Source organism: Blastomyces gilchristii (assembly GCF_000003855.2).
Source record: "Blastomyces gilchristii SLH14081 genomic scaffold supercont1.13, whole genome shotgun sequence".
Classification (NCBI taxonomy): Eukaryota; Fungi; Ascomycota; class Eurotiomycetes; order Onygenales; family Ajellomycetaceae; genus Blastomyces; species Blastomyces gilchristii.
In genome coordinates this window covers 1,179,230-1,200,859 of record NW_003101670.1, presented here as the reverse complement: position 1 = coordinate 1,200,859, position 21,630 = coordinate 1,179,230, and the positions used below count along the sequence as shown (strand labels likewise).

The 21,630-nt window shown below is 47.2% G+C and overlaps 7 protein-coding genes across 8 annotated transcripts; 5 read left to right on the top strand and 2 right to left on the bottom strand.

The window, feature by feature from the left end:
- Nucleotides 1-240: 240 nt before the first annotated feature.
- On the top strand, nt 241-682 carry BDBG_17372 (uncharacterized protein; the record flags this gene model as incomplete). The annotated part of the gene is made up of 1 exon (XM_031725108.1): nt 241-682. Exon 1 carries the CDS (start codon nt 269-271, stop codon nt 680-682), a length of 414 nt encoding a protein of 137 aa, XP_031579383.1. The 5' UTR covers nt 241-268.
- A 1,856-nt stretch (nt 683-2,538) lies between these two features.
- Nucleotides 2,539-8,323, top strand: BDBG_06357. Of its 2 annotated transcripts, none has more exons than XM_031722578.1 (6): nt 2,539-5,155; nt 5,497-5,837; nt 5,902-5,989; nt 6,102-6,516; nt 6,584-8,089; nt 8,160-8,306. In XM_031722578.1, the coding sequence occupies exons 2-5, from the start codon at nt 5,569-5,571 to the stop codon at nt 6,598-6,600; spliced, it is 789 nt and encodes a 262-aa protein (XP_031579382.1). In that variant the 5' UTR covers nt 2,539-5,155; nt 5,497-5,568; the 3' UTR covers nt 6,601-8,089; nt 8,160-8,306. The 2 variants fall into 2 exon arrangements, with proteins under 2 accessions (XP_031579382.1, XP_002623509.1); XM_002623463.2 differs by having other exon boundaries at nt 4,099-5,155; nt 5,501-5,837; nt 8,160-8,323.
- On the bottom strand, nt 7,542-10,233 carry BDBG_06356 (fructosyl amino acid oxidasesarcosine oxidase). The gene is made up of 3 exons (XM_002623462.2): nt 9,772-10,233; nt 8,568-9,591; nt 7,542-8,440 (listed from the first exon to the last, which is right to left on the bottom strand). Exons 1-3 carry the CDS (start codon nt 9,863-9,865, stop codon nt 8,128-8,130), a joined length of 1,431 nt encoding a protein of 476 aa, XP_002623508.1. The 5' UTR covers nt 9,866-10,233; the 3' UTR covers nt 7,542-8,127.
- BDBG_06355 (ubiquinone/menaquinone biosynthesis methyltransferase) lies at nt 9,999-12,691 on the top strand. Its single transcript, XM_031722577.1, has 2 exons — nt 9,999-10,914; nt 11,137-12,691. Exons 1-2 carry the CDS (start codon nt 10,817-10,819, stop codon nt 12,200-12,202), a joined length of 1,164 nt encoding a protein of 387 aa, XP_031579381.1. The 5' UTR covers nt 9,999-10,816; the 3' UTR covers nt 12,203-12,691.
- Nucleotides 12,692-13,491: 800 nt separating this feature from the next.
- On the top strand, nt 13,492-14,895 carry BDBG_17371 (uncharacterized protein; the record flags this gene model as incomplete). Its single annotated transcript, XM_031725107.1, has 5 exons — nt 13,492-13,543; nt 13,784-13,980; nt 14,136-14,178; nt 14,281-14,358; nt 14,702-14,895. The coding sequence occupies 5 exons, from the start codon at nt 13,492-13,494 to the stop codon at nt 14,893-14,895; spliced, it is 564 nt and encodes a 187-aa protein (XP_031579380.1).
- A 789-nt stretch (nt 14,896-15,684) lies between these two features.
- Nucleotides 15,685-17,509, top strand: BDBG_06354 (uncharacterized protein; the record flags this gene model as incomplete). The annotated part of the gene is made up of 2 exons (XM_002623460.1): nt 15,685-16,130; nt 16,219-17,509. The coding sequence occupies 2 exons, from the start codon at nt 15,685-15,687 to the stop codon at nt 17,507-17,509; spliced, it is 1,737 nt and encodes a 578-aa protein (XP_002623506.1).
- A 355-nt stretch (nt 17,510-17,864) lies between these two features.
- Nucleotides 17,865-21,630, bottom strand: BDBG_06353 (cyclin). The gene has a single exon (XM_002623459.2). It carries the CDS (start codon nt 21,376-21,378, stop codon nt 19,318-19,320), a length of 2,061 nt encoding a protein of 686 aa, XP_002623505.1. The 5' UTR covers nt 21,379-21,630; the 3' UTR covers nt 17,865-19,317.

Sequence of the window (21,630 nt, the reverse complement as noted above, 5' to 3'; positions counted from 1 at the left end):
GGGATCAAAGGCTCAGTCAGACCTTGGAGTATACTGATTTTATAGTTGTTGTGTCTGCCGATTATGTATTGAGTACAGCTGCTGAGGTATCTTTTTGTACTTTTCTGTCGGGGATGGGCCAGATTGAGAGGGATGGTACGAGGGTGAGACTTGGTGTTGATGTCTAGATACACTGAAGACAGACCGCGGAGGTTGCACTTCAGAAGTGGCTGTTGGTTATGTGCTTGATATTATCGCCGAGGTATCTTTTTGTATTTTTCTGCCAGGGATGGGCCAGATTAGGAAGGGCGGTACGAGGGTGGGACTTGGCGTTGGTGTTTTGGAATATCAAAGATGGACAGGGTTTTCGTGGAGGTCGCTCCTCAGATATCTCCACAACTACAGATCAGGGATCTTCCAAAATCGAGAAGATTGGTGCATATGGCTAGGTCTCTTCACCTTACAATTTGTATGGCAATTTGGCCCGGGGTTGTGGTGTGGTAGGGGAGAATGGGGGATAATCCCACACAGGAGTTTCGAACGACGTCTGGTTCACGTTTGGCTGGATAACTCCACCACCACACGGGGTATGCGGTCGGCGATGGGGTCAAAATGCTCGTATGATCGAGGGCTTTTCGATGGATCTATCGGCGGGTTCTTATTCGAAAAATCGAGCGAGTTCGTGGTGGAGCGGTTGATATGACACTGGGTTGATGAATGATGGAAAAGTGAAAATATGCTCACATCTACAAGTTGATAATAAGGGAGCAATTGATCTAGCAAAGAGGAAATCCTTAATATGAAGGTCACATCACATTGAGATTAGATATCATATTCTCTGTGATTTGATTGAAAAAGGGGAAATCATGATGAAACATGTTGATTCTACAGTGAACATAGCTGACAGGCTCACCAAGCCACTGGCGAAGCCTGTGTTTGAAGATTTTGTCAAAAGAATTGATTTGAAAGAGATCAGAAAGAAATGATTGAATGATAATGATGATACAGCAGATCAATGGATTTTGCATGTATTTCTTGATTTTTACAGTTATTGCCGTACGGACGCCTTTCCTAATGAGGAAATCAGGGTCTGATTCATGTAATTAATTATTATTGCATTTTTGAAAGATTTGAGGATGAGGGAGGCCCCGGGTGGCGGCTTATTATAGGCCACGGTGTAGCAAGGGGGGGTGTTGGTGATTACTACACCTACCCTAGTCACGTGCCACCCCAACCTATCCATTTAGTGTAACTCGCGTAGATAGATTACACACACACAACACAACAACGTTATCCTCCAAGACTGTCCGCCGAACGCCGGTCGGCCGCCCTTGTATTACATCATCTCTCATCAATTCCCCCTTTTTCCTAGCACAGAAAGCATTTTACACCAGACGAAAATAAATACAATTTTTGCCTAAAGTCCAATCCCAAAATGTCAGTCCATAATGTCAACAGGAAGGCGAAGGCAGCCATTGGTTTCAGAACCATCTCTCCTTGCCTTGCTTAAAAACTTTCATTAAAAACTTGTGGTGAGGACGGTCTCTCGTCTGGGTTCTCACCACTCTCACCAGTAACTTCACAATAAATGAGATCAGATAAGATTATTCACCCGCGATGATTTCCTACCATGGAGAAAATTTATATCATATGGTCATAGCCGCATTCACGGGAACTAGGGCGCTTGGATATTGGTAAACAATCAGCGGGCCGCCGATTGCTGGAGATAACCAATATGTACAAGGCACTTGGGGCCATGTCGGTACATGACACTCCAATCGCTGACATGAATATCCCACGTTTAAAATGATCTGAACGCACGTACCGACACATCATGTCAACTATGTTATATGAGCCAAAACGTCCCCTAGGCGGAGTATGCGTGAAATTGGTAAAAGGCAGGTATGGTATGTCTACCTACCTTTATCATTTTTCCCCTCCGTACTCTGAAAAAGGTACCTAGGGTGCATCAAGAAGTTGGATTGAACTTCCGAAATTTTTGGTTCAACCGCACGTTGGATATTGTTTTTCGGCTGCTACCTCTCTTACAAAAAAAAAAAAAAAAAAGACAAGAAAAGGAAAGAAAGAAACGAGCGTCAAGCTTGGTCTCCAGCATGAAATTATTTCCAAGTTCTTTACGAAGCTGGAATCTAGAGAGAAGGTTTCCCCCCTTTGGACCTCAACTTCTCTGCAAAAAAAAAAAAAAAAAAAGTAAAGCTGAGCAAAAAGAAAGCATCGGAACAGGAATCCTGATGCAGTCACGGAGTTGACAAATTCGCGCAACGGCTGGAGCTCCGAAACTTGCATTGCTAGAGGTTACTATTATTATTAAATCAGAAGAGAAAAGAAAATATAGAAATAAAAAAGGTCTCTTTCCAAGGTTAATTTGGCCCCAACCGGAGGAAAATATAGTAAATAGATACTTTGAAAGTCACAATAAAATCGCGCAATACGCAATTGGAAGTAATGGTGTTCCCATCATCAGAGAAACCAAAACTTGCTCACCGAAAAGTATACTTATAGAAAAGATCTTGTCCCCAGCAAATGGCCAAGTATTTATTTCCACTCATTATTTCTTTGCAGCGGGTGTTGATTTGGCGATTAATCCTGTTGCTGAGCGGTGGTTGGTCCCCTGAAGATAAAGGGGTATTGGGGGTGGGTTGTCCGTCTGGGTGGTTGCAGGAGCGGTCGGCTGTGCAGTTGTATGCGCTGTACACAACACGTACAGTTACCTACCTGTACGTGCCCATTTGAATGTCACTCAGGAGAAAGTTGGATGGATGGGTTGTGTGACCGTCATTGCCTCCCTTGTATTATTGTATACCAACCTAACCCGTAGAATAATAGAAATCTTGGGGCGACAACTGATCCGAAGTTAGGGCGCACAGTTAGCTAATTTTTGTTAAGTCATGATCTAAATGTATTCCCATGTAATTCGTTTGTGGTATTTCATGCCACTGCTCACCCAGCCTTGGGGCCCGTTTCGCGAGTGGGTGCGTGTGGAGGCTGTTTCTTTCCGGGAAGATTGCCAACCAGAAGAATTAACACATGGTTCCCAATCCCCTTGTAGCGTTGACAAGAGCCTCGCGGTTGTGATGGGTGTTGGTTTGTTAGGCTTCTTATTAGGCACCAGCCAACCTGAAGATGGCTCCCTTGTCCGATAATATTAATACCACGATATCATGGGAAAAATGGTTCCAACATTGTTGGAGAGTTGAGGGAAGGATGAATAACAGCCAACAGCGATCTCGTTTACGTAGAAAAATTCACGTGAAAAGAACTGCCCGAGCTGAGTCTGAATTTTTATCCTTGGGAAGGATCGATGAGTTTTTACGAAAGACGGGCTCTCATTGGTGCGTGTACGCGTGCACAGAGGCCAACCTGACGCGACCAAAAGTTGAAGCAAGAAGACCCAAACAGGAGCCGCCCCTTTGTTCCAGATGTGCGGCAATAAAGCAGCAACGGCCGGATATCCTCTCTGGCGCTCCTGGGCGGCAGTTTAGAGAGTTGCGAGGAAATGGGCCGAGAAACACCGTGCCTGATTTGGGTATTGAGAGGAAGTATTTTGATAGTTACAAAGAGTAAACGGTTTCAAAACAGGGGATCATTACAGCACGTGTTCGGCTGCTGCATGGTTGAGAAGAGATTGTGGCTCAATACAGCGTAATACGTTGAACGGGGTCCAGGACGTAATGCTGTCCTTAGCAAGTATGGACGGTGTGGGTCTGACTCATACAGGCCGGACCAATCCAGAAAGCGGAATAGCACCTCATCAGAAAAAACCCTGCAGTCAGGTTGAAAATATGATGTAGGTGATCAAGCCGCTGATTGGTGCGACTGACGCTCGTTGATCGGACGATCCAGTAACTTTGACTGCAAAAGTGGATAGTGTGTCTTGGCAGGTCAAGAGGGGTGACCAAATGAGGTAAGCAAACGACGCTGCTTGAAGCAGCACGAGCGCAGCGACCAGTGCTGCTGGGCTATTGCAGGCGGAGGCCATGACAGTCCTGGCCGCGGCGCCACAGTAAGGGGTGGCGAGGGGCGTGTGTACAAGCGAAACGCCGTGCGGCCAAGGACCAGCGTGACCACAGTGACGGGGAAACGGGCGCAGTATAAAAGCAGGCGTCCTCCCACTTTTCTGGTTCTCGTCTGGAGTCTTGCTCTGTTCTTGGCATCGTCCGGAACGTCAACATCACCTCCCTTTTGGTCCGCCTCTCTCTGTCCCTCCTTACCCCCGCTTCTCCGCCCCCCTCTATAGATTCCGCCGTACTCTTCCTCCCTTCTCCTTTTCCCCTTTCCCTTACCTCGTATTCCAGAGAGTGACGGAGGGCTATTCATTCTCAGCTCGCACCAAAACCATTAACAGCGCGACGGGGAGTAGTTGCCAGGACTTAACGAGAAAATTATCCCGTCACACCTTACATATATATATAAAAGCGGAAGACCCAAAAATAAAATTGAAAAAAAAGAAAGAAAAAAAAGAAACAAGGAAAGAAGAAACAAGGAAAGAAAGAAGAAAGGGGGAACGAACGGAACTTATCTTAGGTGTTCTACTTTTTATTTTCGTTTCATTCGCGTGGTATTTGCGAAAATCCTCAACACGCGCTCCTTAACAAATTTAGATCAAAAAAAATCATTCGCCATCGCGGTACCTTTTGTCTCTGATAGCTCCTGCATTCGCTTGTCAAGGGTCACCACCCTGCGACTGTCGTCTTAGCACACCCAGTGATATATTTAATTATTTCATTGTTTTTGTCTTTCCTTTTAGTTCTTTAATCTTTCTGTCTCTGCTTGCGACTCTGCGACTTTGCGACTTTTATACTGTCGTCGCCGCCTTGGATCCTATCGAAAACCGCTTGCTTTGTCAAGGCTTTCTGGCACTGTCTCGACATTGATACAGCTCTCGCTGTCCTCCGTGCGCATCCAGACAAGCTATCTGTCTGGTTTTCGCCGCTCGAATTCGGACGGTTATATCTTACCTTGCCTCCTCGTTCTTCCTGCGCAATTCTCATCCGTCACGTCATCACTTGACACATCGTGAAAGCGGAAGAGGAGCCCAGTGGTAATATCCGGCTTCGTCGCAGCGCATCGCTCACAGCATACATCCACAGTTGTCGTCTGGTTGTATTATTGTCGGGGGAGACATTGAGTTGTTTATCTCCCGCAGATCCAAACGGTATGTGTATTTTTCTTCTTTGGGCTTCTACAGAGCCGCATTTCCCTTTCTGGCTCCCACTTCACTTTCAACTTCCATTTTGACTACAACAGCCACACCTTTATTTTGCTTCCCCGCAACCACATATAAATACCACCCTCTACACCTTGCCTTCTTTTTACTTCCAAGAGCTTGCTGTTCTTCTCAATCCACATGTAAATCTACTTTGTTCACCTACTCCGGTCCTTTCATGAAGCTCAAGATAAACTGGGCATCCGGTCGTTACAAGCCTGCTTTACGTTGTGGATTCTGCTACTGCTACATTTCGGGAAAAGACAGTGCTCTAACGCCACAATCCATAGACAGTTCTAGATCGTTCTGCAACCAGACCCATCCTTGCACACACTCAATTCTCGAATCATATCCCACACAATATGGATTCTCTTACCACTCATCCCTCGACTGCAGAGCAGGCGAAGGCGTTTACTTCTCCAGCTTCGCTATCGTTCCCAGGCGGCGCTGGTGACTTGACTCCACCATCATCAGAGAAGGAACCAGGGCCGGTACACGGGTTGCAACAAGCGAATGGTCAACTACAGGCGGGAAATGCCACTACCGGCAACGGGGTGACACCCGCAACCCCTGCTGCAACTCCAGGAGCCGGTGCCGGTCCTGGAGTTAGCGGTATTGTACCTACTTTACAGTGAGTATAGCTCCTGATGTCCTTCTGGTTTACCAGAATGCTGAACAGACATGGCCTTTTTAAGAAACATTGTTGCTACAGTCAACCTTGACTGCCGTCTGGATCTGAAGACCATTGCGCTTCACGCTAGAAATGCGGAATACAACCCAAAGGTACTGATATAACGCACCTTTTTTTGCTTCCTCCTTGCTTCCCTTTGGCTTGCGAGAGGTGTAATTTATTTAGCCATGACAAAGTATGGCTAAAACAATTCATGTTATATAGCGTTTCGCTGCTGTCATCATGCGCATTCGCGAACCGAAGACCACCGCCCTTATTTTTGCCTCGGGTAAGATGGTCGTTACCGGTGCGAAATCTGAAGATGATTCCAAGCTCGCTTCGAGAAAATATGCTCGTATCATCCAGAAGCTGGGGTTCAATGCGAAGTTTACGGACTTCAAAATCCAGAACATTGTTGGGTCTTGCGATATTAAGTTCCCCATCCGATTGGAGGGACTTGCCAGTCGCCATCACAATTTCAGCTCCTACGAACCTGAACTCTTCCCTGGCCTCATCTATCGTATGATGAAACCGAAAATTGTCCTACTGATCTTCGTCAGCGGCAAGATTGTTTTGACGGGAGCCAAAGTACGAGAGGAGATCTATCAAGCCTTCGAAATGATCTACCCTGTCCTTGCTGGTAAGTGTTTGGACACTTCTATCCTTGAATACTACTCACTCCCTATACTAACTTGCTCCTTACGAAGACTTCCGCAAAGGTTAATTCGTTGCTACTTCCTCCTTACATCAAGTCCACGCACCACATTATCTGAAAACATCCGTTACCACCTTGTATTAACAGTTTTTCTTGTCGACCATACTTCTCTGGTTGGATGGAGCATGCATCACGTAGTTCCCACCTTGCGTGGTGGACATCCTAATCCCTGGTTTGAGCTTTGCTCAACTAAACCACAAAAAAATTTCCCACACCCACCGCGCCACCATTAACGGAGGAGGAACTGCTTGTCTTCTTTCTGTGTTTTCCAGTCATGCATTTACATGGAGTTATAGCGAATTGCTTCTATTTTTTTTTTGCCTTCTCCTTTGACGGCTCCAAAGTGTCTTTTATCAATGTTCCTGTTTCTGTTACTACGTACACATTAGAAAAAGTCGCGGTTTTTCCCCCGCAGACCTGATGGGTGGGGCGCTCGGGCGCAATATATTCGAGATTAATGGGATGGGTTCTTCTGTTCTCTTTTTTCTTCTTTTCAACGTGTGTTTCCCATTTTTTAATCATGCTTTCTCCTTCTCTCCCTTCCTCACATACCATATGACGAGGCTTCTAAATGGTACGGTTTTCTACGTTATCCCTCTTGTTTTGTCGCCATCGACATGTGGGAGACGGTGACTCATTTTACAAACTCTAGATTCGCCTGTTTTCTATTTTGTTCCTTTTTTAAAAAATAAATTGAAATCCCCTTCTATTTAAAAGGTCTGTCTTCGGCCATGAACATACCTACCTTTTGCCTTTTTTTCCGCCATTTCCTGCCCTAAACAAAACGTCGCCTCTTCATCACGTTTCCTCACTGCTGCATCTTCGATTTTCGCCTCTTCGATTGAATAACATTTGTACTTGCATTCTGGTGCCAGAGGAGGAGAGATATAGGGTGCGCCGATTGGAGGTTGATGGCAATAAAAAGATTGCTTAGCAAAAAATAAATTTAACTGGAGAATATGAATAAATCAACTAATATGGTGGATGATTTGAAAATTTTACGTCTCCTTTTGTTAACTATTTGAATCGTTAGATTTAGTGACATGTCTAAGATCTATCTAATTGTTAAACTTTTGAGGGCTTTCTGGTAGATAGGCTATGTATCCCTACGCATATATATCCATCCATCCCATCCATGTCTATCCACACGCGCCTTGTGTCAAGACTGATTTTATTTTGTTCTTGTTTTCCTGGCCCTTTCACTACGCTGGCTGTTCCTATCCCAAACATCCCATCCAAGGTGCAACATCCACTCAAGTTAATAAATAACATATATATTTATATCTACCAATCAAATGGAGACCCACCTACTACCACCTACATTCTACAGTATAACATCCTCATGCTCTATAATCACCCTTCAACCACAGTCTGCTTGATTCATGCACTTCATTTCAGGCGCCAAAGAGAGGAGAAGTCAAGGCAATAACAGCAACCAACGAACGCATAACAAAAGTCGATAAGGCATAGATATAAAGCCCAAATAAAACCAAAACAAGTATACAAAAACATCAGGAAAACCTACCTACATACCACCTACAATTTGCTCACCCTCTTCTTCCCCTTAGCCAACTCGTCCATCAGAATCAACCCCTTTGGACCGGACCTGCTCCCGTCCTCCGTCCACACAACGGTAGCAGTCTCAGGATCATCATCACCTTCCGCACCGCCAATGGCGCCAGGCCAACGCCACAGTTCCCGTAAGTCATGATCCAAGCGACCCTGGACAGCATCGACGATTTTCTCACCAAGTACTGGAAGGAACTTGAAACCGTGGCCGCTGCAGCCGGTTGCGACGAAGAGGCCGGCGTAATGCGGGTGGTGGTCGATTATGAAATCGCCTTTGGGTCTGATGGGTGGCAAAAAAAGGCAAGGGATGGGGTTAGGATTAAGATGTGTGTAAAAGTTTATTACCATTATATTTATGGAGATGGTGTGTTGGATGGATTGGGGGGACAAGGGGCCTGGTTACTTACGTATCCGAATACCAGCACACACGCGTCTTTTCAAATGGCCGATCCGCAAACGCCGGCAGCATTTCCCTCAGCGCAGCTCTGCATGCGGCCTGTCCCTCCTCTGGGAGTGGGACGTCTGCCTCAGGAAGACTGACCTCGATCGTCGTCTCTGTTTGGCTAGGGCCGGGAACTGACACGCGCTTGGGGTTCCGGTAGCCGTATGCATGTCTCGCTATTTTCAGCATGTTGTTGCGCGGCGGGATGATGAACATGCCCGTCGAAAAGTTTATGACAGTAGGCATGTCTGCGAGCTTCGCTTGCTCTTCATCGGAAATACGTATATAGGCAAGTGCTTGGCCTGTCGCTTCAACTTTGCCGCGGAGGTCGACTAGACGGCCCGTCCACGCCCCCGTAGCTAATATGACTAGATCAGCTGTGATGGTGGTGCCATCAGCCAATTCAACACCGGTGACTTTTGCCCGTACGGAGGGAGCAACAGCTGCTCTTTTAGCTCCTCTCTGGCCATCACCTGGATTTGGTGTTGATAGTATCCGTTTGACTTCGCCGGTATGAAACTCCACCTTGCCCATCTCGTCAATTTTCTTTTTAGCGAACCTCACCGACGCCTCTGCGTCGGCCCATCCAGATCCCCAATTCACATATCCCCCCGAGACGTGAAGGCCAGCTCCGTAGCCTGGTGCTACCCGTTCAACATCCTTTCTCGTAGGTAGCTTCTCAACAACATCGGGATTTATAGATTTGACATTTTCGTAGCTCTCCCGCACATATTCCCTGCCGAACTGATCACCGGATGACACCAGAACGAGGCCATTCTGCGTATATCGACCTTCCTGACCCCAGTCTGTTGTGCGCCATTTTTCAAGAGCCGACTCTGCCAAAGTAGTGTAGGCCTCAATGGCATAGTCCGCACGCACAATGCGGGAGCTATCTACGGAGGAGCCCTGGGGGTTTGGGATCGTCGGTGAAGAGTCGATGAGTGTGATTTTCCCGGAGTGGCGGGCGGAGAGGGCGAGGGCGGTGGACACTGTAACCGGTCAGATCAGGCTTTCCAGATTCCCCCAACTTGCTATGGATCCCAAACAAAACCATGCCTATTCATTGGGTTTAAGGAGGGAGTACAGAGAAGAGAGCTGTTCTACAAACAGGGATATCCAGCTGACAATGCCAATTCGGGTTCCCAATGGGAATATGTTTTTTCACTCACATCCAAACACCCCGCCCCCAACAACGATGATAGAATCCGGCAGCGGGATTTCAGATCCGGTAATCATGTCTTGTGCTGAATTTGTTATTGCCATATTCAGGTCCTGTAGCCTTCTATCCCCTGCTCTTCGTCGTCGTCGTCTTCTTCACTTCCTTTTCACACAATTAACCGTGGTCAGTCGATGCTCGGCTACAGCGATGTGGGAAAGGCCCAGAAGGATGGGGTGCTCGGCGGCCAAGTGGAGATTGGGCGTTTGCCATCGTTTGGTGCCGCGTACAATCGGCCCCGGGAATTTTGTCTATACGGGCTTGCAACAGGGCGTCGCCGGTTAACCCAGACGCTTTTAGGAAACATATCCATGGCAGGCAGCCGTGGTGGCATAGTCGTGAAGAGTGCATACCTACAACTGCTCGCCATACCAGGTTTATGAATTGTCCCTGCAAGGAACCTGACAGGGTAAAAGTACTGTTGTAACCTTAGGGTCAATCGGTTACAGGACAACTTGGACCAATCACATTGCATTTTGTTGCCGAGATATTGGGACCGCCGCAACATCAAATTCTCTGACATCCTATATACTATCTGTGGACAGCAGAGAACATCTCCAGTTGGCGGCATGATATCTGGAAGATACTCAGGTTTCTTTTGGGATTTATATCTTTGTCTTTACTTCCTCCTTTCGCCTATATTTTGAATTGGCTTCCATTGGATGCCCAGCTTATGATCCTTAAATCTATCTGTCTTGAAAAAATATTTTTCATATATTTAATATACCAAGGCTAAAGAGCTTCAAATTAACCAACCCGGATCTCACGTATATATTTGTTGTATACTCTCTTCTTCCTTTTTATTTGCTATTTTTATTTTTATTATTATTATTTTATCTCTATTTATTCTAGGGTTCATTCAGCCGCCATTGCGGACATCGTGTTGCTTCCGAGCCTAGTTGCATGCGCGGATTCTCCAAGCCGCTTCTGTTTTATATACCCAAACATTTTCATGTTTTTAAAATTTCACCAGCGTCCAGATTTCTGAAATAAAAACAATGGTCTCGCCTCCAAATACAAAGCGCCCGCCGAAACCCGGGAATGGGCCAAGGACCAAAGGAATGTCAAAGCAACTGCCCATGGCACCATCGCAAAGGTCAGTAGCAGATTGCGTTTGCAAAAGCTTTGCATCATAATAACTTCCTATATCTGGGCACTCTATTAGGCCTGTGTGCTGGATGGCTGTTTATATCATTCTCCTAGCTTCAGCACCTATGGATCTCCTCAAATGTGGCCCCTGATGTATCTACGAGCTACCCCTATCATCTAACCCAAATTATTCATCATATAGGTATGATGCTGATGAGAATTATAACAGAGTGCGGCAAAATAGGCCTTCCTACCAGCCCGCTCCAGCGCAGGCCGCACCACCGCGTGCCAGATCAATAAACCCAAAAGGCTTGACTGTATGCGCAGTTGCCGCATTCTTCTTTTCGACGTATGGAACCTATCTCTACGTAACCTACGACAGAACAGTGAAACAGTCCAAAACACTTTCCGTGCCCGACGACGTGTCGGATCGGTACCACCAAACCGCTCCCACCTACGATGCAGAGGTAGAAATGGCAGAGCGGATCATGCGCGTCGGCAAGAAGAGAGAGGAGCTGGTTAGGAGAGCGCGTGGCAACGTGCTGGAGGTTGCCTGTGGCACGGGGCGAAATATGCAATACTATTCCCTGGGGGAGAAACGCGGAACGGACAAGAAGGGCAAAGCTGAGATTCAGGGATGCAGGTCTGTCACATTCGTAGACCAAAGCCCCCAAATGGTGGAGATCGCCAGAGAGAAGTTTGAAAAGATGTATCCGCGCTTCAAATTGGCTGCGTTTTGGGCACAGGATGCTATGACCCCTATTCCGGCCCCACCACATACAGCTGCACTACAGCTTTCACGGCATAGCAGCGTCGATAGCAGTAACAACGATGTCAAAGATAGTAAGGCCATAAGCTTACAGACCCCCGAAATACGCGCTCAACAACAATCTTGCAAGTTCGACACCGTCATCCAGACAATGGGTCTCTGCTCCCTCCCCGACCCTGTGTCCTACCTTACTCATCTTGGGACACTAGTCGAGCCTGAGCGCGGGGAGATTCTCTTGCTAGAGCACGGCCGCTCACACTACCGTTGGCTCAACAAACTCCTTGATGATCTCGCAGCTGCCCATGCTGATCGACATGGGTGCTGGTGGAATCGCGATATAGGGGAGATTGTGCGACAGAGCGGGTTGGAGATCGTAGAGTCGAAGCGGTGGCATTTGGGAACGACGTGGAAGTTCGTTTTGCGGCCCAAGAAGAAGGCCAGCGAAGGCAAGGAGGAGAGAGAAAATGAGGATGGAGGTGACAAATCTGTAACGGGATGGTTTGGTTGGGGAACGAGGAAGTTATGATGCGCTGTTGAACCTTCAGGTCTTGAGGGTGTTCTGTTGCGTTTATGTGATATGCTTGCTAGCCATTGGACTTACCAACTGAATATGTAGAATTCAGCTCTTCCTTTCGCCTTGGAATTGTTTTTTTTTTCTTAAACCCTACACCTGGCATATATAGATATGTATTTTACGTACCTGCTGATATGCTTCCTACTTAGATATTCTACTAAAGAATGTACGGCTGTATACGTAGTGTACGGGGAAGGGTACGGAGTTACCCATGTATTGAAATATAGCTTCCACGAACTTCCAAAGGACCACCAAGAAGGAAAAAAGAAAAAGAAAAAGAAAAAAGAAGGAAAGGAAAGGAAAAGAAAAAACGAAAAGAGCCACTGCGGGTTCCATACCACTCTGGTCGGGCTAGTGCGTTTTCTGTTCCCCCGAACATTGGTTTAGGGGCTGGGCGATTTCAGGGGCAACATCGCTCCCTCCGTGGCGCTGGGAATCGTATTGTCTCTAACAAGTGGCGGCTAGAAAGTCATCCATGAATCAGCCGGCTGCATCGCCGTTAGTGCCGCTGACACCAAAAATTCAGCTGGCCAACCTTTGTTTGGTCTGTCAACACACGAACTACGCCGTAGAGTTGGTTTGAACGCCTCTCATCCGCCCCACTGTTTTCCTCATTATTGTGCATGCTATCGAATGAATCAACAGGTTCCAGAGGAAGGTGGTGGGCGAGAAATGTAAGATTCAACACAGCAGGATTTGGATGTGATCTGTCTAAAATGTTTTAACTATGTCATCAACTGCGAACTTTGAAGAAGATGGAAGTTACTGAGATCAGCAAATTATGAAGGTCAGATAAATACTGGGCGGCGCGCGCGATCATCGTTGTCTCAAACTTGTTTTAATAATACTCTGTACAGATGAAAAAGCTGTCTTCACGCTGGCCGATATTTTACGTTGCGGGGATTGTCCTTGAGTAGGCTACAAGTATGTGCAGTACCTACCTTTAATGACGAAAACTGAAGAGATTAGCCGTGCTTAAAACCTGTTATCAAATCAACAAGCAAGCGCTCTATCTCTTGTCAATTCTCCTCGTGGCACTCCGTACGGTACTGTCGAACCCTGATACCCCACGGATCGGGCTGCGAAGCCGGGATGGGGTACAACACTAAAATACATCTACTACGCTACGTTGGTTGGTGCTTGGGCTACATATGATATGATCGTTCCAGGGCAAAGGGGTATGTATCAAGCAGCCAAAATCTTCAGGAAGACCCAAGTACACAGTTTGTACTGTACATACTATGTATCTTGAGAATATACAAAAATGGGCTTTTGGAGGCCAACGAAGAGTATGTAAGTTGTCAGCAGAGGAAGGAAGGGTAGAAGTGACGATTGCCCAAAAAGGAAATCAGCCTCATCTTCCAAGGCTCGTTTACTCTTTACGACTTCATCCCAACAACAACTCCAATGTTCTCTACGCGGCACATTGTCCACTTGGGTTATGTATTTAGAACGAAGCCATAGCTATTACGTTGTCACACCAATGCCGCCGCCCTCTTTAATTGCTGCTAACACAACTTCCCCCTGTCGCAGCCTGGGCTGGGCATAGGTGTTACATCCACCTCCATCTCTGGAGACATTGGATGGCCGCTGCGATGGGGAGAAAGGGGCCCATATGGCAAGACGAGCATTTTCATTCTGCCGCTCTTTCGCGACTCGACAATCTTGGGATACTGCATGTCATCACTGCATGTGCTTCTTTAGACCCACAGGCATCCATCGATGTTGGTGTATTTCCTCTAAAAATATGCCTAACTATGCCTTTTTATGCCGGACTCCTTGGAGTGCATCGCCGATTTTGTTCTCCGATCTTTTGCGCGATAGAACGATGCGGCTATATTTTCATGTTTGGAAGAGCTCAGGGCGTGTTTTAAGAGTTTGATAGGTACTTTCTGCGGCACACTGGGATCCAGCTGCCGAGGTCGTGAGTCGTTGCATACAAATTCCATCACGGCCGTAGCAAAAAGAAAAATAAGTTTTCCCCCTACCCTGGGTCCCAGGTTTGCTGACTGTCGTAACCCTTCTTTTAGAATTCCTTTGGTCTTCTAGTTTCCACTTTTTCTTCCCACGAGATCCGGTTGCTGCTCTAGAAGTCGTGGTTTTGCATGGTAAGTTTCAAAACGTCTTATTTTTATTTGTTCATTCTTCCCAGCTTCCGAAGCGACTAGTGGCGCTAGCAGTTTCCACTCCTCTCCAACAACCAACCACTTCGGCTTCATGCTGCGATAGATAGTCCTGCCTTTTGTTGCCCTCCCCTCCTCGGGGCCCCCCAAAAAAGCAAAAGAGAATACAAAAACAAAAAAGAAAACCAATTTTTCTTTTTGTAGTACTACTAGCCATCTACTGCAGGACGGTGAGTGGGGCCTTCTGGGCAGTACCTGGAGCTTTTGGCAACATGCATAACTCGCACCGCCGACTTGCCCCAAGCTTCCCAAGGTTAGCTTTTCCCAGTAACCAGCGTCGGGGTTGGTTTATCGCGACAATGGACGACCACTGCCATCAGCAAGCAAGTCGCCAGCGCCCCTGTCCGCCGCGTTATTGACGGGAAATTCTTCCCTGGAGAGGAGTTCTGTTCATCAGCGCCTCTTTTCGGCGCTTCCGCTACTCGCGCTGATATTTACTGCAAACATCATTTCTCGTCATAGATTTTCGCTTGCCTCAGCTCGCTTCCTTCAATCCGGGCCCAAGGACTTGTAAAATTTTGTCGTCGTTCATGCAAGCAAAACAGAAGGCCGAAAAGAGCGAAATCTTCGTTTTTATTTTTCCTCCCTCCGCTTCAAAAATTACGGGGCCTGATGTTCTATATTCCACGCTTGTACGGATTATGGCCGAATCAAATACGTTGAATACTATATTTTAACTTGCTTGGAATTTCGGGTACTCTCCCGGCTTTATGCAAGAAAAATTTCGCCGCTTGGTTAGAATTCCACGGGCGGTGTGACACTTTTACCCGGTTCAAACTTTGGCCTCCTTGGATTATGCAAACTGGGTACAAAGTTCCTAGGCAGGCTGCCTCGACTGGGATCTTCTATTTGTCCTCATCCTTTTTGCAGCTTGGACTGCTCCCTAGCGTTGTATTAGCCTTGCTAGCTGATCCCCTAACCTGCTTCGACTGTGTCGCATTCCCAGCTACACACGACCGATCCACAACACCCCATCTACCCAATCGAAAGCCTGTATTTGCTATCAATAATCCCGCCTTCTCCTAGCTGAAACCCACAACAAACCAAAGAGAACCAATCCTCCTAACTCCTGTATTAATTTTTTTTTTTCCTTTGTCCAAGTGTCCCCAGTTACCTGGTGTTTCTGCGCTCAACGCCGACTGCCCATCTTTTTCTCCCCAAGCTCGAAACAAATACATCGACCTTTCATCACCATCATCCTCTTTTCGACAGCTTCATGATCTATTCTGTTTTGTCTTTACATTTACAACAATGGTTTATAACACACGCCGAAAGTCGCTCTCCCTGCCGTCGTTAGGTATTCATTTACCGTCTGCGTCGCGTTCCCACCGCTCGCCAACTACTCCAAAGAATCCCGCGGCATCAGATTCGCAACAACCGCCATCAAAAAAAGTCAAGCGGACACACGACTCAACATCTCGGTCGCCTTTGTCAGTTCCATCTGAATCTCAATCAAATCTACTGAAAGACAAAGTCGATGGCTCCGGTCAAAAGAGCCAGCGAGGCGCTGGTACCTATGAACACACGCCGCCACCATCCCCAGGGGATACAGGCATTGTTACCAAAATCGACACAGATGGCATCAACGATGATATTGTAGTTGCTGTTATTGAACAACTGGAAAGGACTGGAAATAGACCCCATCTTATTAAGGAGCTTGCTACTGTCCTTTCAAACACAAATGAAACAGTTGCGAAGTAAGTACTTTGTCTCTGACCGGAGTTCGCTCTGTGCTGGTGTGCAAGAAGGGTATCGCTAACTCTTTCGTTTTATTTCGTATCATAGCTCAGCGAATGCGGCAGCTCTATTGTCGTCGCGGTTAAGTCTGTATTTAAAACGTCCCTGGACGGCGCTTTCGCCTTGCCCGATCGCAAAGGAGTTAATTCCAGTGCATCCGCGCAAAGTCTTCTTTTATCTAACGACATCGCCACACCAAACACTTCCAGAGGCTTCTGATGGTATACTAACTCCGGCAACGGAATCGAAACGGATAACCCCGAGCGTGTCGGACCCAAGTATCGATCCTGACGATGCAGACGAAGATTTGGCGCGTGAGCGCGCTCGCTTAAGCCCAAGCCCAGAGGTTGATTTATCTGCGCCGGAGTTTGATGATGAAGATGGTGTTGAACTAGATGGACATTCAGCTCCTGGAGGACCTCACACTTCATCCCGGAATTATGGTGTGAGGGGTAACCTATCCAATCTTCATCGTGTGTCATACAACCATCGATCGATTTCTCCACCATTGGAAGGCGATGAGAAGGAGTTTACTCAGACAGCTAGCTCTGTCCGCGAACGAACTTCCTCCGAAGAGGTGGCGGCGAGAAAACGACAAGACCTTGAGAAGGCCGATAAGCCACAGGACCATGCATCCGACGGACAGAATGCCTTAAAGAGTAGTGGCGATGTGGAAATGGAGGGGTCTTCAATGTCGCATCATGCATCCAATAATCAAGAGAGCGATTATGTTGACTACTTTACATCGCATATCCTCCAGAATCCCGACCAGGACCAGCACCTGGATGAGGCAGCAGTGACTACTCTGTTTGGTGCATCTCCGGCACCGTCCGCTTCCTCAGAGCTATCTATTTTATCGTCAGCTACTAGCGCCACATCACACGCTGATGCTCATGCCCACGTACCTCTGGATAATGAAGCTGTAGCAACTGAAGACATTTCTGTTGTGTCGCTCAAAGGAGAAAACGACGTCACAGCTACTATTGGGCGTGGGATTTCCTCTCCCACCAGAATATTCGGAGCTACGACTGGGTTAGTCAAGGGCCTCAAAAGATCCATCGCTATAGTTGAAGGCGAAGACGCAAACTCTGCCCTGGAGGCAGATGGAAGCGGAATGGATAGCGATACAATCGATATGGTTGATAATGCAGTTGCCGTTACCGTTCTAGACAAATCGACGTCAGCATTCGACGACACCCTGGAACTAATTAAACCGGCCATGTGTCTGGATACTGAAATGGGACTGGGGATGGGAATGGATCTAGAGTCGTGGACCGACTTACCCAGCCCAGAAACCGTCGAAGTTGACGAACTCGATGCAATATTTGCGAACGTATAATTTTGAATCATTCGTTTCTCTACATAGCGCGATATCCCCGCTCTTATGAATATTGGCTCGAAGAGGCAGTATATACTATACTTCTTTTAATCCCCCGCCCCGCCCCCTGCTCTGTACATATACTCTACTCCTGTTGTATTTTGTTTTTCCGAAGTTCGAAGTTGGTCTGCCATATTCTTCATTCCAGCGCTGTCGCAATTCTTTTTAAATAAGTTCCAAGCGAACAGGGAAGGCGTTTTTAAGGCTCTTGGGAAATTTGTTTCAATATGGGCTCTTTTTTATCCTGTTTTCTACTCTTTTCTTATTTATTTTTTTCGGTCGGGCTTTTATTACTATGTATTATTTTCTAATCGTTTCGCTCTCGAACCATTGTTATTACTTTCTATCTATCCCTTTGTCAGCTATCGATTGTACTCTTTTGATAGTCTTCTACCTGTATTTTCATTATTTAGTATGATCATTTCCTTGGGGGCGCAAGCAAATGGAAAAAAGGAACAGAGAAAAACATCGTTTAAACTTCATTGGAAGCGATTCCGAAACAAAACCCAAAATAACAATCTAAATTCCCTCCTCTCTCCAACTGGTCTTCTTCCCCCTTCTACCCTTTCTCCCTTTCCTATCCGTTTTCATCACATATAGATATTCCTACATATGTGACCCTTCTAATCACCCCTTCCGGTACAGTCCGATAAATTTTTTTCCCCCATTTTTTTCGATTTTTTTTTACCATAATTCACTAACAAAGTTGGATCGAATCGAAAAATTCCCCGGTTTCATAAGTAGGCTAGATGTAAATCCGACAGATTTCCGGATCCGTTTTCGGGCCCCTGTCCCCGCCCTCCTTCCTTTTTTACCCTTATTGATTGATTTAATTATAGAAGAAACCTCCTCCTCCCTCTAATTGACTCAACTTTTCGGGGAAACGTTAACTCGCGTGAGAAAGAGATTCGTTCCTTTGTCTGCTGTTTTTGGCTCCCATGTATCTAACAAGCAATTCAGATCTAATATAGGATCCCGAAAAGTGTGCGAGAGCAAGAGGATATTTTAAGGAAAGGTAAACCTTGCCGCGAGATCAGCCGTTGGTTGTTTTTATTCTATCTACTAATTAGTTTCACTCCATACCGTTTGCCTTCCATAGAACTGATGGAGGAGTTCTTAGAGTAGTTGGTTGTATTATGAGAAGCCAGCTGCTACGTGGCCTTTTTTATAGGGAGCTTGCGATCGCCGATCACGTGGATCGGCGGCCGCAGAGCGTGTGTGGGCGGAAGCGGTCGGCCCGCAAGGGAGGCAATCCGACAAGAACCAAGATGGGTCCTCTTAACTTTTCTGAAGAGCCTTTTTCTTCTTTTTTATTGACTATCTATCGCATGGAGTGGATATGTACGTGTACATAAGGAAGGCATATAGCGAAATATCTTGTTCGCTAAATATATATATATATATATATACATATGTGGGCTCCCTGAGAAAGATGGTATCAGTACATGTAGATTGAGATCCGGGTTCGAAAAAAGGGCCTAGGCCTCGTTTCCTTTCTCAGTTTATAATGCTATCAGGTTGAGGGAAGCGGTGGAGGCTGCTGTTCACAGACGAGCCTTAAGTAATTGTTAATTATGATGGCAGCACCAAAAATGGTGATGTTTTTCAACGGGTATTGATTGTATAATCAAACCAGGTTAGTGTGACTGGTGCCGCTGAACGCATGAATGTCTGATTGCCAATAATAATGCCATCCATTTCGCCAGCCACCCTTCATCCCTCGGAGACTGAAAGGAGGTGCTGTTGGAAAAGAGGGAACAGCCGCTATTTTAAACCTCCCCTTCCTCGCTCCCACCGCCATCATCAGGCTCGTTGACTTTGTTATCGTTCTCCTGCGGTGCAGCGGTATTCGTTTCTACTACATCGCGTTTATGTTGATCCTGCTCGATGTCACGACGTGCCCCAGAAGCGGGAGCTGGTGGAATCAGAGACGACGGTGGTGCCGGTGGTGCCGGTGGCGGATGCGGATGTGGGAGTGTTCCAGATAAAGAGGGCGCAGAGAGAGACGCGGACATGGCTGCGGATCCTGATGTCTCTGATGAGTGTCTCCTTGAACGGTTATGATCATGATCGCGCCCTTTTTCTCTTGCTCTGTCTCTGTCACCGTCGTTGTCCCTATACCTATCTCTATCACGATCTCCGTTCCTATCTATATCTCTTTCTCTATATCTATCCCTATCCCGCTCCCTTTCATTTGATGATGGACGATAGTAATAATCTCCTCTAGGTTCATGGGACCGCTCGTTTTCCGGTGGCATGCCTTGCTGGATAATAGCATCAATACGTTGCTGTAATTCGTCAACATTTCGGGGATTGGATGATGGCGGTGGTGGTGGGTGGAACACTGAGGATCCGGTCGCCGACGGCGGGCCTCTGGGGGGCGGTTGTCTATTTGGTGGTTGTGGATTGTTGCCATAGCTTCCACGGCGAGGAGGCTGAGGGTGTTGATGGGGAAGAGGAGGGACAGTAACTGGGGGTGGAGGAGGAAGTGGATGTTGTCGCCGTTGTTGATTTAGAGGGATGCGAGCCGCTTGCGGGATTCTGCTTTTGGGAGGAGAGGCATTCCTGGGATGCCCATGGCCGTTCATTTCTGGCAGTCTCTGACTGGACGGATCGCTGATAGTGGTTTGCGAAGATGGGTTTGATGCTAAGTTAAGGTTTGAAGCTCCTTGAGTTAATGAGACCTGCGATGATGATGGCTGTGGTTGGTTGAATGAGGATGTTTCAGTGCCAGCGTCGCTCCCTTCACGGCGCTGACGCTTGGGAAAAGGCTGACGGTCCTGGTTCCCTGATGCTGCGCCATTTGGGGGAACGCTTATTGGATGTTGGCTAAAGCCGGAATGGCTATCTCTTTCACGTTTGCGCCCATTGATCTCACCAGGGGACACACTGTTCTCGGCGCTTATATCCACACTGCCCTCGCTCTTGGGGTGGTGGACCGTTCTTGTCCTGTCAGTCGGTTCGTCGTCACGGGTCGAGAGGTGCACATATTGTTGCCCAGGTACGGGAACGGCAACAAATTCATATATATCTGCCATCCGATTGCATGCCCTTCTCATCTCATTGAGATCAACGTCCAATTGCTCCCACCAAGGCCTATTTAGGGAGTCATCTTCAAATGTAACTTCGCAGTGCCTTGCTGCCGCATAAAGTGCAGCTGCGGCTATAGTGCGTGCGGGGAATTGGACACATAGTACCGTGTATGTAGAATCGTTAAGGAAAGCCCAGGCAGAATTTCTAAGCCGTTTCTTATCCTGTACCTTGAAGTAGCAAAGGAAGTCGTAGAGAAGGCGGTAGGGTTGCTCAAGCTGAAGATCGAAACACAAGGCCTCAAGCAGCGTGTCTTCATTGTGTAGAATAGTATCGCGCCACCTCCAAAATTCTTTTGACTGCTCATCCACCACCATGCTTGGTTTCTTCTGTGCGATGCGACAACAGGCTACGATTAGCTCCTTCATCTTGCGGCAGTTCTCCTCGACTTTGGTAGCGAGGAATAGAGCAGTGGCGGCGATCGAGTAAGGGTGCATTCCTGGGCGCTGAGGAAGGTCTTTCATACTATATCGCATGAAGAAACGGTGGAGATAGACGCTCGCGGTGCAGAGCGTGAGCTGTGGAAGCTTCAACAGGATTCCGACCTGGGTGATAAAGTTAACCCCCTTGCTACGGCTTGTGTGTTCAGCTTCAATCGTCATCCCATCGAGGATAGAGGGTGTCCGGTAAAGTTCCGCGTCCGTGAATAGCCATTGCGACTGAGCCGCGACTAGCACACGGTTGGAGGGTGTTGGGGCCGGCGGTGCGGACCCGCGCGTTGAGGAAGATGTAGCCGGCATTTTTGATCACAATGACGGATGAGGAAGAAGGAGCCAGACAAGACTTCAACTGAACGAAGTGCAAAGAAGATATCGCGGTATAGTAATATCACGCAAAATACGGACAGCTCACTAATCAACGTCCTTGTTCTCCGGCGGAAGAGTTATCCTGATGTCATTCACTCTCGATCACCAGAGTCCCCATAAGAGGACATGAATGAATAAATCATGGGAGATGGTTCCAAAACGTAGAGAAGCTCATACGGATGGCAT